Here is a 15,075-nt window from a genome sequence, read left to right as displayed (position 1 = left end):
GCTGGAAAGCTCTTTCTTTCTATTCATAGGAAAACTCGCTGGCTGTGGCTTGCGCTCCCTGTCCCACTTCCAGCCCTTGAGATCAGGCAACAAGCTCTTCCTTCACTTCCCCAGTCAGAACAGCCTGTTTTCTTCAAATTCTGATCCTGAGTCCTCTCACCATCCTGGCTACCTTTGTCGGAATTAACGTATTTTCTCAATCAAACGTCCTACACACTTGGACTGTAGGTGAATTGATAGTCTGGGTCTAGGTCTGTGAGGCCAAACACTGATTAAGGGATTTAATGGTGAAGAGGCACCTGGATAGATACATCGGTTGAGCATCCAACTCTTGATTCATCTTCTGTAAAATGGGAAGTGGTTCCAGTACCTTCCTCATAGACTCACTGGAAGTCATACACTCGATAATGTGTGGAGAGTGCTCAGCACAATGTCTGGGGCCAGCGGAGTCCTCTGGAGGTTCTTTGAGGGAGGATGAAGGGACATGTTTGTGAAAGTGAATCTCCTGCCCCCCCGCAGTTCTAAACCCACCCCTGTGCTCCCGGAGAGCTGGACGCAGAGCTGGCCTCAGTCGGGGCACGGTGGCCAGCCTACGTGAGATAGAGTGGCTGACAGCCCACCCCCAACCCGCTCCCCGCCCAGCCCACCCAGTGGGACAGGGGACCTGAGGCAAGAGAACAGATCAGCAGGTGAAGTCCCTGCCCACTGTGGCCACCAGGGGGCACCCGCGCCCCAGAGATGGCCTCACCCAGGCAGACACACTCCTTATGAAGAGGTGTCCATTCCTTGGCTCCTACTGAGGTAAATTGGGACGGAAAGTGACAGCCTTGGGTGTGGTCCAAGGATTGCTAGGCAGGCCCACTGGCCTGTAGGAAACCCTCAAGCCTGAGGCGAATTTCCAGGCTGTAACTCAGAAGATTGAGCCTGCTCTCCTTGACCTTGGGCAAGGCACATCCCTCTCTGGCTGGGTTCAGGGGGTGTAGACCAGACTCCAAGACTCGCGTGGCTCTAGGAACCAGACTCCAAGACTCGCGTGGCTCTAGGATTTGAGGCTGTTTGCAGTTTCTTCTTTCTCACCCCCAGCCCTTCTCCACCTCAGGGCTGCACACACTCTGGCAGGCCTAGCACTGACCTAGCAGGCAGTCAACTTGGCCAGGGAAGCCACGTGTCACAGACCCTCCCCCAGCTCCAAAGCGCTGGGCCACCATTGGAGGGAGGAGAACCCCGGGAGGAGGAGGAAGGGCAAGGTCAGGTGAACCAAGAGACCCAGAGCCTCAAGGGTCTTGCTTCATTTGGGACAGACATCCGGTTTCCTCTGGTTTCTGCCAGGATTCTGGGGGCTTAAAGGAATGAGTCATGGGGGGTATTGGGGAGTTCCCAGCTAACCAGTTCAAGACAGGAAACTGGGATGATGCCCATCAATGTATGGGGTGGAGACAGGAGGCAAAACCCTAGTGTCCCTACCTCAGGCCCCGGGCCCCTCAGGAGGGGTCTCAGGAAGGCAGCCTTCTGGGAGTTTGGGAGGTAGAAATGGGGGCAACTAGCTTCTTCCCTCTCAGAATTCGGGGTCTAGGGAGCAGGTAGTTTGGGAGTCCCAAGGGAAAGCACAAGCGGCTGCTCCCCCTCCTCTGGCCAGGAGGGAAGGAGGGAGGGGCCGCTTGGAGGCCTGCCTCCCACTGGGTCAGGCTGACCAGCCTCTAGCCTCGCCTGCCTGCCTCTGTATCAGCAGGCACAACCTCCCTCAGCGGCTCTAATCAAACACCCTGGGGCAATTTCGGGCCTGGGTGGGGTTGAGGGGGAGGAAGAGCATTTGAGGGGGACCAGATGTCAAAGAAAGAGCAGGGATTCCACAATTTCACAAAACTTTCGCAAACAGCTTCTTGTCCCAGCACCCCCCCCCCCCGCATTGTCCTGGACACCAAATTTGCATAAATCCTGGGAAGTTATTACTAAGCCTCAGTCGTGGCACCAGGTAATTTCCTCCCAGGCCTCATGGGCTCCCGTATAAAGGCCCTGTGCAGCCGGTCCCTGCCAGAGCCTGGCGCCCACAGATCCACCCAGACCTTTGGCTGAGCCTGCTGCCCAGAGCTCCATGAAGCTGATCGGTGAGTGTCCCGGCCACTGGGGGTGGGGGAGGGGAGAGGCTGGAGTGGCAGAGGGGCTGGGGGGGCCCCAGGTGGAAGTGGACCGCCTGTCTTCTGAGCACCCCCTGTCTGCTCTCAGCCCTGCAGCTGATACTGTGGTATGAGGCACTCTGGCTGGTTGGAGCAGCCGCCCCCCTGGGCCCTACCAGCTCCTTGCCCCAGAGCTTCCTGCTCAAGTGCTTAGAGCAAATGAGGAAGGTGCAGGCTGACAGCACCGTGCTGCAAGAGAGGCTGGTGAGTGAGAGGCGCGGAGGGGAGGAGGGGACCTGGATGCTGGGAGAGGGCCAGTGGAGGAAAGAAGAGGGCATAGCTACAGGGAGGGAGGAAGGGGAAAGAGCTGAAGGGAGGGGAAGGGAGTGGTGAGAAGACATCATCAGGGAGGGGCATGGCCAAGGGAAGACCCCAGGGGAAGGGGAAGAGAATCAAGAGAGTGGAGCCCTGGAAGGCTGGCTGGGAAGTATCTCGAGGACAGTGCCCGGATGGCCCAGATTCTGGATCACCATGGAGGGCAGAGTGGGGCTGAGCGGCCTGGCAGGACTGGGAGGGAGGGGAAGACCTTGGAGAAACAGGAGTCGCCAGGCCCCTCAGCTCCCCCTCACGCAGCATCCTTCCTGTCCCCAGTGCGCCACCCACAAGCTGTGCCACCCCGAGGAGCTGGTGCTTCTCGGACACGCTTTGGGCATCCCCCAGCCTTCCCTGAGTGGCTGCTCCAGCCACGCCCTGCAGCTGGTGAGTTTCTGGAGGGGTAGAGGGAGTGGAAGGGAGGGAAGAATGGTCTGGAAGTCTCTCTGGACCTCCAGGCCTTGAAAGGAGCGCCCGGACAGCACCCCCTAACTCCGCCACTCTGTCCCCCAGACGGGCTGCCTGCGTCAACTCCACAACGGCCTCGTCCTCTACCAGGGCCTCCTGCAGGCTCTGACAGGGCTACCCCCTGAGCTCACCCCTGCCTTGGAAACGCTGCAGCTGGACATCGGCGACTTCGCCATCAACCTCTGGCGGGAGGTGAGCCTCACTGAGAGCCACAAGGGTTGGACTGAGCTGGTCCCCAGAGATCATGCTGCAAGCCTGAGGATCCCAGTTCCTTAGGGTCAGTGTGGGAGGCTTCTCAGGGTGAGAGAGCTCCCACTCCAGGCCCCTCTTAATGCCAGCCCTTCCACTCACCCTAGATGAGGGCGGGAGCCAGACCCTGATGTAGACCTCGGTTCAAGGCCAGCCTCCACCATTCACCCATCAACTGTGTGGTCTGATCCTGCACACCCCCCAGCCCTTCGCATTTCCTTAGCTAATCATGCCCACTTAGCTGATCTCCTCTTCTCCCCCAACAGATGGAAGAGCTCGGGGTGGCCCCGGCAGTGCCACCCACCCAGGGCGCCATGCCAGCCTTCACCTCGGCCTTCCAGCGCCGGGCCGGAGGGGTCCTGGTGGCCTCCAACCTGCAGAGCTTCCTGGAGCTGGCCTACCGTGCTCTGCGCTCCTTTGCCAAACCCTGAGCAAAACCCTCCCCAACCAGTGTATTTATCTTTATTTAATATTTATGCTTATTTAAATCTAATATTTAAAGACAAGAAAAAGCAGGAAAGAGCCCCGGACCCTTGGGTCCTTCCTGCCGTCTCTGAGTTCCATTCTCCTGCTTGTAGCAGGGAGAAAAGCCCCTGTCTTCCTGTCCCCTGGACAGGGAGGTAGCTAGGTAAATACCACGTATTGACTCCTGTGACTGCTCCCCGGCCTGGCTCTGCGGTGGGCACTGGGAAGAACCCCAGTGAACTCCTTACCCCAAGGGTACCCACCTTAAGACCCCCGGGAGCATCAGGAAGTCTCCCATGTGGGAGACAAGAAAACCCTGTTTAATATTTAAACAGCAGTGTTCCCCTCCTGGGTTCCCCCTCACTCTGGCCTCACCAGCTCGGCTTGCACATGCCCGGTGGGCTAGGTCTTGCTTCTCCTCCTGTCTGTCCCCTTCCCCACGGGCATTAGGCCTCCCAGGAGGTGGCCAGAGCGGGGAGGTTTGACCCTGGGGTCCCACGAATTTGCTGGGGAATCTAGTTTTTAAGATGTTTTTGGTCATATTTTGACTTCCTGTATGGGGAACCTGGGCATTGTTGCCGTTCCTCTTTCTGGATGCCCTAGAGCGACAATGACATGCTCCGGACACCTGCCCCACCCTCACCAGGGTCAGGATTCTGACCCTTCAAGGGCTGGGCAGAGGCTCCTGTATTGGCCTTGCTGGAGGGGGTGGTGGGACTGGGAGTGTTGGAGGGGAAGACGTGGAAGGTTATGTGACGGGGTATGTGAGAGGAATGCTCAGCTCCTCACCCTCCACCTCTGCCCCTACTTTCTCACTGTAGCCAAACTCTGATAATAAAATATCTTATTTGTCTCCAATAAATGCCTTTCCTCCTTCTTGAGTCCAGCTGGTGCCCAGCCCGGGGTGGGGGGAGTGGGAAGTCAAATGGTGAATGAGGCCAGAGGGACAGAAAGAGGAGGTGCAGGGAGGAAGGGGGAGGAAGGGGGCAGTCCTCTAGCTCGTCAACACTCACGCCCTTAGCACGGGTCTCTCTTGTATCTACTCTGCAGGCACTGGGCTAAGTGCTAGGGACACTGAAGTGGACAAGGCAGGCGAGGTCCCTGCCCTCCCTGAGACACAGCCTAGTGGGAAGACGGAGGCGGATGGGCCACCATACTGGGAGAGGAGAACGTGGGGTTGGGGGTGGGGGTGGGGGGTCTTAGGAGTCCAGACGCAGACAGACACTGAAGCGAGGGGGATTTAGTATCTGCCACCTCCCATAAACTCCAGCCCATCTGCACTCACACTTGCCCATGGAGATAGAATGAGAAGTGCCCTTTACAGATCAGGAGCTGAGTTCAAGATGCCAACTTAGGTCAGCACTCAAATTCCCAGCCCTGCACTTGTCTCCCTCAAGCTCTGCCTCTGATGGGGCGGGGAGCAACAGCAAGCTCAGGCCCGCCGCAGCTCTCCCGCTGGTCTGGCCTCAGGGGCCGAGCCTGAGCTCCCAGGGACGGCAGACAGGTGTGGGCGAGAGAGAAGCAGAGCGCGGAAAGCTGCTTCACACTACAGGCCAGAAGTATTCCTCTCCTTGTCCTCAGCCTAAGATGCACCAGTAGCTCCAGGGTGCCTCCACCAGACCCGGGAAAGTCCAGATGGCCTCCCGGTCTCCAGTCCAGCTCTCAAGGCTTCCCCTGAGCTCCTCAGGCCCTCCCACTTTCCCCCTCCATCTGGTTCCTTAGAGAGGAAGGTCTGGCTGAGAGGACCAGAATCCCCAGCTGCGTGGCTCAGAGCTGCCCACCCCCCCCCGACCCCCGCCCCATGGTTCTGAAGAAGCTGGGGCTTGGAGATGTGTGAAGACAAGCAAGGGTTAAACCGATCCTGCCCCTCATCGCCCAGTCCTCTTCTGGAGACAGGTCAGACTGGGCCAGTCAGGCTCTGAGTGGGGTTGGGTCTAGTGGGACAGTGTCAGGACAGCCTACCCTACCCCAGCACCAGCAGGGCCTTTTGCCAAAACCTCTCCCTCCCTTCTTGGAGTCAAGTCTGACTTTGGGGGGTGGGGGTAGGCGGCGCGTGCAGTGTTGAGCCCTTACTGCCTGGTGCGGGTCTGAGGAGGGGAAGTGCTTTCCCTGCTGAGTGGACAGACACAGGAACCTGAGCCCAGCCCTCCTCAGCCACAGGACCGAGCCTCTTCCTCGGCCAAGCACACGGCCTTCCAAAGAGAAGATGTTCCCTGCCTCCATGGGACTCAGGCACTCACACCACTTGGGACTCACACAGGGACCCACAAAGATCTTTATTTACAAATGAGCTGAGAGAAACTTCCCTCATGTGTTACAAAAATATAAATATACACACTCTGCACCTGCAAAGTTCCCAGAGGTACATCTACTGTCGGAAGGGGGAGGGGTGTGGAGTGCTGAGGGCCCTGGGCTAACAGCCAGGCTGCACACAGTCCTTAGTGCTGGCAGCGGGCAGAGGAAATTATGAAAGAAACTGGGAGACGTCTTAGAGGTCAGATGTCAGGACAGGGGAATAATCTGGAAATGACATAGGGCTCTTACATCACGTGGATATGAGCAATGCTGTCTCATCTTTCCTCCCTCGTGAGGCGCCTGGGGCTGTGGTCCCCCACACGGCCCTTGTGGCCACCCCCCAGCCTGTCAGAGCGCAGCAATGGCCTTGGCAGCCACCTGGCGGCCCAGGGACAGACTGAGGTCCGTGATGGCCAGAACCACCTTGGGGCTGGACATGGCTGACACCTTCACCAGTTCCGATACCTGCCTCAGACAGACAAATGGCCGCTTGCAGGGGCTGCCTGCTGGGGGCCACCAGGTCCCGCAAGGAAGGAGGCCCTCCTACTCTGAGGGCTGCCCCCGCACCCAGGCCCCGCTAAGTCCTGCCGCCCCCACCTAAGCCTGGGGGCGAAGCACTCACGGTGGTGAAGGGCATGAACTGCAGGATGCTGCCTCGGCTGCCCTGCTCCAGGCAATCCACACACTCCTCCATGAACCACTGCACAAACTGAGTGTGCGGGCCCGCAGTCCGTGAGCCCAGGATGGACGAGATGAGCAGGAAGAGGTTGGCTGCGCAGAAGCAGAATGGGGGGAGAGGGAGCACTCCGTGAGAAGAGTCTGAGAAGACGTTAGGCTGGGAGGTGGTGGCACCGAAAAGTGAAAAGAAAGAAGCCCTTAGAGTGCCCCTCAAATTGGGGGTGGGGGGTCAAAAAGAGGAAGTGTGAAAGGAAAGCAAGCAGGGGTGGGGAGAGGGAACCGACTGGAGCCTGGGGGCGACAGGAAGGCCAGTGGCTGGAGAGATGGAGGAATGAGACAGGGACACTAACGGGTGAAGGGGCACCAGGAGGTCCTCCTCTGGCTGGCAAGGCCTCAGCCCCCGGGGGCCGGTGGGCAGTAGGGGACTCACCCAGGACTCGGTTCAGCGGGTCTCTCATGTTAACCGTGTGCAGCTGGGAGGCTGACAGGGAGCTGCTCATGGAGCGGTCAGCTGTGGGGTCAAGTGGAGGGAGCCTGAGGCAAAGGTCCCCTACCTTCAAAACCCACTTCCCAGGGGACGCCCTCACCCGTCAGGTGTGGAGGGTCAGCCCAGGGAAGGTCCCGGATCCAGAGTCACAGATCTCAGTGGGAGATGAGAGAGAACACTTGGTGAGCACTGCCAGGCGCCAATCTGTGGGCTACACACAGATCAGGCCGTGCAACCCTTACACCCCAACTTCATGGACAAAGAAACCGAGATCGGATTTGCTGAGTAATCAGCCAAAGGTCATAAGGTCTGTGGGTGCCAGACATAGCATCTCTCCTCTATTCAACTGCACAGCTGGCACTTTAATGCCTAAAAGGCCTCAGAGAAACTTCTAGACTCAAGAGAAATTTCTGGAAACAGGAAAAATTAAATGCCACAGAAGAAGCCCTTGGCAGGGAGAGGTAATGACAGCAAGAGGAGCCAGAGGTGCTCTTCAAGCAGGAAGAGTGGGAAGCAGTTCCAGCCCCCAGCCTCAGGGCCTGTTTCAGTGGAAGGAAGGCCAGAGCTGGTGAGTCAAAAGCACAGACTGTGCCCGAGGTAGTGAACTCACTTGTGGTGAGTAAAGGGGAGGGAAGGGACAATGGTGTGTCCGGGGTTGGGCTGTGGTCTGGACGGAAGAGCTTCGGTCTTTGGGGGGAGGTCCTCAGCAACCTCTCTAGCCTCTCCGCAGGCAGAAAACAGAGCAGTGGGGGGGGGGGGGGGGGGGGAAACGGGACAAACTCCCAGCGCACTGTCTCCAACCAGCAAAGATGCCGGCGGCCAGGTTCTATACCAAGCAGCTCTCCCAGGCAGGAGTGAGTTCCCAGGAAAGGAGGAGCCCACCCAGCCCAGTCTGCATGCTCACTGGGACTCGAGAGGATGTTGGCATCTTCCTCATTGGAGCTCAGCAGTCGCATCAGCTTTGAGGGCTGCATGTCATCCAAGGGGAAGAGACTGATATAATCCTGGAGAGCAAGAGAGGCACTATTATTGACGCCTACGCCCCCAAATCTCCCATTATCAGGGAAGAGAGCTGGAGCTCAGACGGAAGTGGGGAAGAGTCAGCTCCCCACAGGCCTCAGTGGGCATCTCCAGTAAGCCCAGCTTCCCCCACCCACCCACAACCCCAGTGAGAGACCCCCTCACACAGTCACCCCTGGAGATGCTCAGCCAGGGGAGCCCCAACACAGCCATCCAGGGGCGGGGCCGCTGCCTGGGAAGGAATCTCTGACCCCAAAAGCCTCAGGAAATGTCTGTTGAGCACATGAACAAGTGAACGAAGGGGTCTCCTACCTCAATGTCTTCACGGTGTCTCTTCTTTTGACGGGAGGACGCCTGTCCCTTATGGGAGGAATAGGAACTCAGGGCACACCAGACGGCTAGCCTGGCAAAGGGTTCCAGGGAAAGAGGGTCAAGTCAGAGGGCCCCAGAGAGGCCCTGGCAGACAGGGCGTCCCCACAGCCCAGCCTCCCTGGGCGGCCCGAGGTGAGGGGCAGCCAGCCGTGCGCCGTGGGGACCCAAGGCTCCGAGAGAACCCTACTTGGCCAGCGCAGTGCCGGGGGGGTCCATGAGGCTGTGCCACTTGGAGGAATCGGTGAGCAGCCCCGGCAGGATGTGGCCCAGCAGGACCAGGGTCACCTGCTGCATGTCCAGACAGAAGATAGAGTAGAGCAGCTCCACCGCCCGCAGCGTGTGCTCCTTCCGCGTCTCCTTCAGCAGCTCCTGGACGGCAGGGCGGGGCGATTCAGGAGCTGAGGGCTCCTGCCACGGGATTCCCGGGGCTCCATCCCTCACTCTGAACAGCCTCTGGCCAGCACTCCCAGAGCAGGCGGCTCCCCTCAGAGTCCAGGAGCTCCAAGACCGAGCCCTGCGGACCAGGCTAGGGGTATTTTCTCAGTTGTCTCCCTGAGTCTGAGGAGATCCATCCCCCAGCCTGGGTCCGGGTGGGGGTCTGGCCCCTAGGTACCTTAATGAGGTTGTTGCAGAACCAGTAGACACCTCCCATGTGCAGCAGGGTGTCAAAGATGTGGATGGAGCGGCTGTCCACCCACCCCTTCTCCAGCACCTTGGCGAATATGTCCGTCAGCACCTCCTTGATGGGTCGCTTGGGGGGCAGCAGGTTCCAGTAGGGCATTGTGTCCACACCCGTGGACGGGAACTTGATCTGGGTGGCCGTCTGCTGCAGCACGTCAGCACACATGTGCTCCAGAATAGAGCTCATGATCACCACCCTAGGGGATGGGGACAGGACCTGCTGTTCAGGTTCAGGCCCCATCAGGTTCAAGAGTGCAGCAAACACCCAGGTCAGACCTTTCCCAGGACTCGAGTTACGGAAATTTTCCTGGGGAATTAACCCCGTTCTTCACAGAGGGAGGAAACAAAAGGAAGTCACAAGACCCTAGCAGACGTGACCCTACCAGTCCTGCTTCTGGTAGGCCTCTCACCTGCTGGGCACAAAGCCTAAGCCGAGGTAGCAATTTGCTCTCCTCCCCTAGGTTACTTCAACGATATGTTCATATTTTCTCTCTCACTGTCTCCAACTTCCCCCCATTCCCCAGACCTGAGCCCTGCCAATCCCTGGACGTAAATAAATATAATCACTTCCCTCTGGGCTGAGTGCTAGGGGGGGTCCCCGCCCAGCCCTGGCCTCTTCCCAAAGTAAACTGTTACTTCCAGGACAGGGGCCCAAGGGCTGCCCCACAAGACTCTTCCCGGCCTTTGATAGCTGGGCAAATATAAAGCGTATATCCAGGAATTTTCTCATGAGCAGTCTTTGACGGAGTTAGCACTCAGATCCGGGTGTGAGTGCTCACTGTTCCTGGAACGCTGGGTGGCTCTGGGAAAGCTGCTGTGACTTTCAGTGCCAGTTTTCCCACCTGCACGAGTACCCCCAGATTCCCCACTATTCCTCACCCCGGGAGGAGTCAGGGAGCTTAGCACGGGTTCTGTCATAGCCAACCCTCCATTACTTGTGGGAAGAAGGATTTGAGGGAAGAAGGGAGAAGGAGGTGAGGAAAAAGGTCACAGCCTCACAGACCCTCTCCAACCATATCTCAGCACAATGGGCCCCCTTCTCCCCTCTAAGGCACCTCGATGGCTACCCAATGCGTCCTCTGGCCTAGCTCACTGGTCGCGCGTATGCCCACTGCATGGCAGCGCTATTCACAGCAGCCGAGAGGGAGAAACCACCCAAGTGTCCATCCACCGAGGAATGGATAATGTGGCGCATATGTACAACGGAGTATTATTCTGAAGGGGATTCTGACCCAGGTTATGACATGGATGAATCCTGGGAACATCACGCGAAGTGAAACACACCAGGCACAGCAAGACAAACACTATAGGATTCCACTTGTGTGGGCTACCTAAAGCAATCAAATTCACAGAAGCAGAAAGCAGAATGGTGGTTACCAGAAGCTAAGGGAGGGGGAAAAAAACGGGTGAGTTGTTACTTAATAGGTACAAAGTCTCAGATTTATAAGATGAAAAGGTTCTGGAGATCTGTTTCACAATGAAGTGAACACCTCATGCCTCTGAACTATATACTGAACTAAGATAGTAAATGCTATGTATTTTTTTTTTTTTAACCAGAATTTAAAAAAGAAAATTAATGGACGGGGGAACGAACCAATACCATTGAACTCAACATAGATGAAGCCGCCAGGGAGGTCTGCCAAGCCTCTGAAAAGCCAAGGCAGCAAAATGTCACAAAGGAGAGGCAGGTGGGAGGATGACCGGGGAGGGGGTGGTGGTGGTGGTGGTGATTAGGCCCCTGGGTCATAGCTCTACGGATGGGCTCCTAGTGCCTAGACCAAGCCACAGCGGAGACAACCACTTTGTTCTCCTGGTAAGCTAGTTCTTTGGAACTTGGGCTCTCTGAAGACCGGAATCATAGCAATTCGGGGTCTGTGCTTCTGGGACATAGCAGGTGTTGGGTCATAAACATTCCTGGCACAGAGACACACACTCAGTGTCGCCGAGTCAGTGCACGAACATGGAAATGAGACTGCGAGTGAGTGAGCAAGAGGCCTGTTTGGGGACATTAAGAACAGAGGGAGATACTGGCTACTGGAGGTGCTGCCTTCTCACGGCAGATCGACAATGGTCCAGGAGGGAGGGCATGAGGGGCTACTGACCTCTCATTGTAGAACTGCAGCGTGTTCTCACTGTACAGTGGCCCTGCCAGCTGGCGGATCATCTGCAGCGACTTCTCGCGCTCATCCAGCCCCAGCATCCGCACATGGGCCACAAGCCAAGCCACAGCACACACTGCCAGACTGCACACCTTCCCCTTGATGTTATCTGTGATTTTCTGGGGGAGGGGAAGGAGTGACTGAGGCCACTATCGCCCCCTCCCTGACCATCACTTTCCCTGGCCTCCGTGGGCAGCTAAGTTTAGCAGGTGGAGTCCTGGACCACATCCCCCACCTATTCTCACCACAAATATGCTCTTCCCCAAGTTACCTGGGTGGGAGGGAGTAGCTAAGCCTATGATTACAAGAAGATCAACATCCAAGCATGAGCTCCTAGATTAAAGGGTCTTCTTGTTCTTATAAAGTATACCAAGCTACCGAACACTGGCTCTGTGTTTCAGGGAAGAGAGAAGGCTGCTGGAAAGGTGGGGCTACCTGGATGGATTCGAAGGCCAGCACCCCATTCTCCCAGGCATTGAGGATCTCCAAGATGGCTGCTGAAATGCTGAGACAGGCTTCGTGCCACTTCATCTGCCTATGAGGGGGTGGGGGTGGGAGAAAGTTCACCATGGGGGAGTGTGGGATGGGCTGAGGGAGAAGGTCTTAGCCTGCCCCCACCACCACCCTTGGAGCGGGCACCGGGCCACTGACACCAACTTCATCTCCGAGGAGTTGTTGAGCAAGGCCACCAAGGACTCCACTTTGGTGGAGTCAGGCCAGAAGCAGGGGTGGTCAGGGTTCAGGATTTTGCCCTCCTCGGGCATGCAAGTCTGCATCCACGTCTCAAAGAAGGGCACCTGTGCTCCTGTGCTTGACTCGGACAGAATCACCTAGGAAAGGAAGGAGCGTCAGCAGCCAATGCCCTGTGCCTCAGTTTCCTGTCCCATTGCCTTTACTTTCCAGCTTGAAGAACTAAAGACAAACTGGTCAAAGGGAGAAAGACAGGGGCTATGCTGCCACCTAGTGGTGAGTGTGGATGTGACCCATGGGGCACCCATGGACCTGCCCGGCGGTGGGAGCACCTGCCGGCGGTGGGGGCACCTGCGTTCTACAGCCAGACTAAGTAGCTTGGGAGACCGTGGTGGGGGTGTGTGCATCAAGTTATTGGTCATTTCCTTCCCCTTCTTCCCACCCCTAATCCTGGTACCCCTAAACCTGAGTGGTCTCCTCTCACTCACCTCTGAACCATAGGTCTGAGCCACGTGGCACAACATGAGGAAGGAGATGTCGAAGAGCAAGGCGCGAACGGAGGCTGCTTTGGCTATGGAGAACAAGAAGGCTGACCCCACAGCCCCGAACACGGCCCAGAGCCCTGGTCTGAATCGGGAGGGGATCAGGATTTGCCTCAAGGAAGGTCAGTGACCAAGTGGCTCCTTCAAAGCTCTGAAGCTCAGAATCCTTTTCTTGAGTTGCAATTAGAACATCATCCCTTCCTTGGAATCAAAGACTCCTGATACCCAACTTCTTCCCGGTAGCCAACCAAATCATAAAGGGGGAGGGCAAGAGACAGAGGTGGTTTGGGAAGAATCCTTTTCCTAGCATTCCCCTCTTTCAAGGCTCCCCAAAAGCTTCAGTCAGTCATTACTTGGGAGAGAAAACAGCCTCCCAGGAGAAGCAATGGCCCTTCTGCCCTCCCCTGTTCTCTCTCCCCACCACCCCTCCCACAGTGCTGAGTCTAGGGGTGCCCAGAGCTAACTTACCGAGTTCTTCATTGCCGTGTGTTGTGAATTCATTCAAACTGGGGAAAGAAAAGAGGTCACAGCTAGCAGGGCAAGAGGTCAGGGGGCTATACCTGTCCAGAAAGGCAGTCACTAGAGTCTGAATTAAAGGTTAAACTTAAAAAGCACACCACCGCTACACAGAAAAAAACAGTTTTTAAAAGATTTCCAAGGCAGGGCGCCTGGCTGGCTCGGTCAGTAGAGTATATTACTCTTGGTCTCAGGGCTATGAGTTTGAGCCCCATGATGGGTGTAGATATTACTTTAAAATCTTTAAAAAACATATATATATATATATATATATATATATATATATACACACACACATTCCAAGACCCAGAGAAAGGCTCACTGGATGGAACAAAGTTCTTTATATCAAATTCCAGGTCAAACAAAAAAGTCAACAGTGTTTAAGAGCCCCTTATTAACAACTGGGCGCACCCAAATCCCTCCATATCCACCATTCAATGCCTCTCATCTCATTAAACACCTCCACTTCATGCTCAGCTGCAAAGAAAAAAGGGCTTGACATCCAGGGACCTGGCCCTTCCCCCAGCGTCTCCAAGTGGGATCCTCTGGTTTGGTCTGGGCATCTCCAGGGAGACCCAGACCTCAATGCCTTGCCCCATTCTGCTACCTCCTCCTTCAGGCCTGCCTCCCTGACGCTGGCCAGGGCTGACTTCCTTACTTGATGAATTTCCGGGCGAAGGATTTAAGCTTCCCAGTGGCGGCGGCAGCGGCCAGCAGCAGATCCAGACTCTTCCCAGACAGCATGTGGCCCAGGACTCCTAGCAGGCCCTCTGGGGACTTGGAGTGGTCTGCATCCATCGTCTGGGGACACGACAGGAAATCAAGTCCTGAAGAGCAACTGAAGACCTCCCCAGATACAGCCTAACCGCAGCTTCCCTCTCTGCACATCTCCATTAAATGGCATACCACAACCTGCAATTCATTCCACATCTTTCTGACTCCAATCTGGAAAACAATTCCATCAATCTATCCTCGCTCTCTGATCCATCCTTCGTAATTAAACTGTGATCGCGGCAGTGAGAGTGGGGAGGGTGAGAGTCTCCACTGCTTCTGCGGGAGCAGGTGAAAGGCCCTACCACAGGACCTGCCTTCCAAGTAATGCTCAACAAATATGAGTTTTCAATGGCGGCTTCCTTGCCTTGCCTGTTTCTCTACTTCCAAAGTAACCTCATACAAAAGCCAGAAGACAAAGAGCTCTATGGCCTCGATTTATTTCTCTGGAAGTAGAGCCAAAAGAGGAAAAAAGGAAGAGATGAGCCTGGAGGCAAGGGAAGGGCACACGCACCTTGAGGATATTTGTGACAGTGGGCTCTGCCCGGAGGATGAGCCCAGGATTGGGCTGGATGTTGGCATTTTCTCCTGATTTCAGCTGGGGTGCATGCTCCCGGTCTGCTGCGCTGTGGCCACGAGCCATTGGCCAAGAGAAGAGAAAAGACACAGAGATTAGTTCCTGACGTGCTCCCTGGTCCAGCTCCAGAAGCAGAGGCCAGGGAGGAAGGGTGGGGCACACGGCAGAACCTCGGGGTTGGGGTGATGTTTATGAAAGCACACCCACTCTTCCAACTGCTTCAGTCTGTCACTGATCATTACCTCAATTTTGAAAGTCCACTTGAGATTAAAAGAAGATTTAGGATTTTTACTTTGCTCACAAAAGAGGGTGGGAATTCAAGGGTAGCACCCAAGGGTGCAGAACCCTGGTGGGCAGAAACCAGTGTCTGCTGCTCCTGGTAACCCTAGGCCTGGCCCCAGGCACCTGGACAGGGGGGAAGGCACCCAGTGGTCCACACTGGACGCGAGGGAAGGAGGGCAAGCGGTGCCTCAGCCAGCCCAAGGGAGCTCACGCTTACCGCTTGGCCATGAGGTTGGTCACACTGGCTTCAGACAGAAGCCCCTGCTTGCTACATTCTTGGAGTAGGAATTTTGTACAGTCACAGCTGTGAGGGAAAAAGATAATGAGGGGTCGGGGC

At 56.3% G+C, this 15,075-nt stretch overlaps 2 protein-coding genes and 1 non-coding gene across 12 annotated transcripts in view; 1 reads left to right on the top strand and 2 right to left on the bottom strand.

Annotated features, from left to right (window-relative positions):
* Nucleotides 1-1,911: 1,911 nt before the first annotated feature.
* CSF3 (colony stimulating factor 3) lies at nt 1,912-4,530 on the top strand. The gene is made up of 5 exons (XM_059148427.1): nt 1,912-2,105; nt 2,224-2,378; nt 2,766-2,873; nt 3,000-3,146; nt 3,470-4,530. The coding sequence occupies exons 1-5, from the start codon at nt 2,093-2,095 to the stop codon at nt 3,632-3,634; spliced, it is 588 nt and encodes a 195-aa protein (XP_059004410.1). The 5' UTR covers nt 1,912-2,092; the 3' UTR covers nt 3,635-4,530.
* A 1,395-nt stretch (nt 4,531-5,925) lies between these two features.
* The window catches only part of MED24 (mediator complex subunit 24), a 34,235-nt gene continuing 25,085 nt past the window's right edge, over nt 5,926-15,075 (bottom strand). For 7 of the 10 annotated variants that reach the window (XM_059150044.1, XM_059150045.1, XM_059150048.1 and 4 more), the window contains 15 exons: nt 14,956-15,042; nt 14,394-14,505; nt 13,767-13,909; nt 13,061-13,098; nt 12,539-12,621; nt 12,012-12,190; nt 11,796-11,895; nt 11,304-11,479; nt 9,134-9,398; nt 8,708-8,889; nt 8,461-8,551; nt 8,033-8,132; nt 7,072-7,152; nt 6,586-6,734; nt 5,926-6,428 (listed from right to left, as the gene is read on the bottom strand). In XM_059150044.1, coding sequence (XP_059006027.1) covers nt 6,312-6,428; nt 6,586-6,734; nt 7,072-7,152; nt 8,033-8,132; nt 8,461-8,551; nt 8,708-8,889; nt 9,134-9,398; nt 11,304-11,479; nt 11,796-11,895; nt 12,012-12,190; nt 12,539-12,621; nt 13,061-13,098; nt 13,767-13,909; nt 14,394-14,505; nt 14,956-15,042 — 1,903 coding nt within the window. In that variant the 3' untranslated portion in view covers nt 5,926-6,311. The remainder of the gene's footprint in view (nt 6,429-6,585; nt 6,735-7,071; nt 7,153-8,032; nt 8,133-8,460; nt 8,552-8,707; nt 8,890-9,133; nt 9,399-11,303; nt 11,480-11,795; nt 11,896-12,011; nt 12,191-12,538; nt 12,622-13,060; nt 13,099-13,766; nt 13,910-14,393; nt 14,506-14,955; nt 15,043-15,075) is intronic. The other 3 variants (XM_059150049.1, XM_059150051.1, XM_059150052.1) reach the window with 3 other exon arrangements.
* On the bottom strand, nt 12,700-12,803 carry LOC131817244 (small nucleolar RNA SNORD124). The gene has a single exon (XR_009348428.1). It is a non-coding gene; the product is annotated as a small nucleolar RNA SNORD124 (small nucleolar RNA).

The sequence above is a fragment of the Mustela lutreola genome, chromosome 15 (genome assembly GCF_030435805.1).
Source record: "Mustela lutreola isolate mMusLut2 chromosome 15, mMusLut2.pri, whole genome shotgun sequence".
Taxonomy (NCBI): domain Eukaryota; kingdom Metazoa; phylum Chordata; class Mammalia; order Carnivora; family Mustelidae; genus Mustela; species Mustela lutreola.
This window is presented reverse-complemented; position numbering and strand designations above follow the sequence as displayed.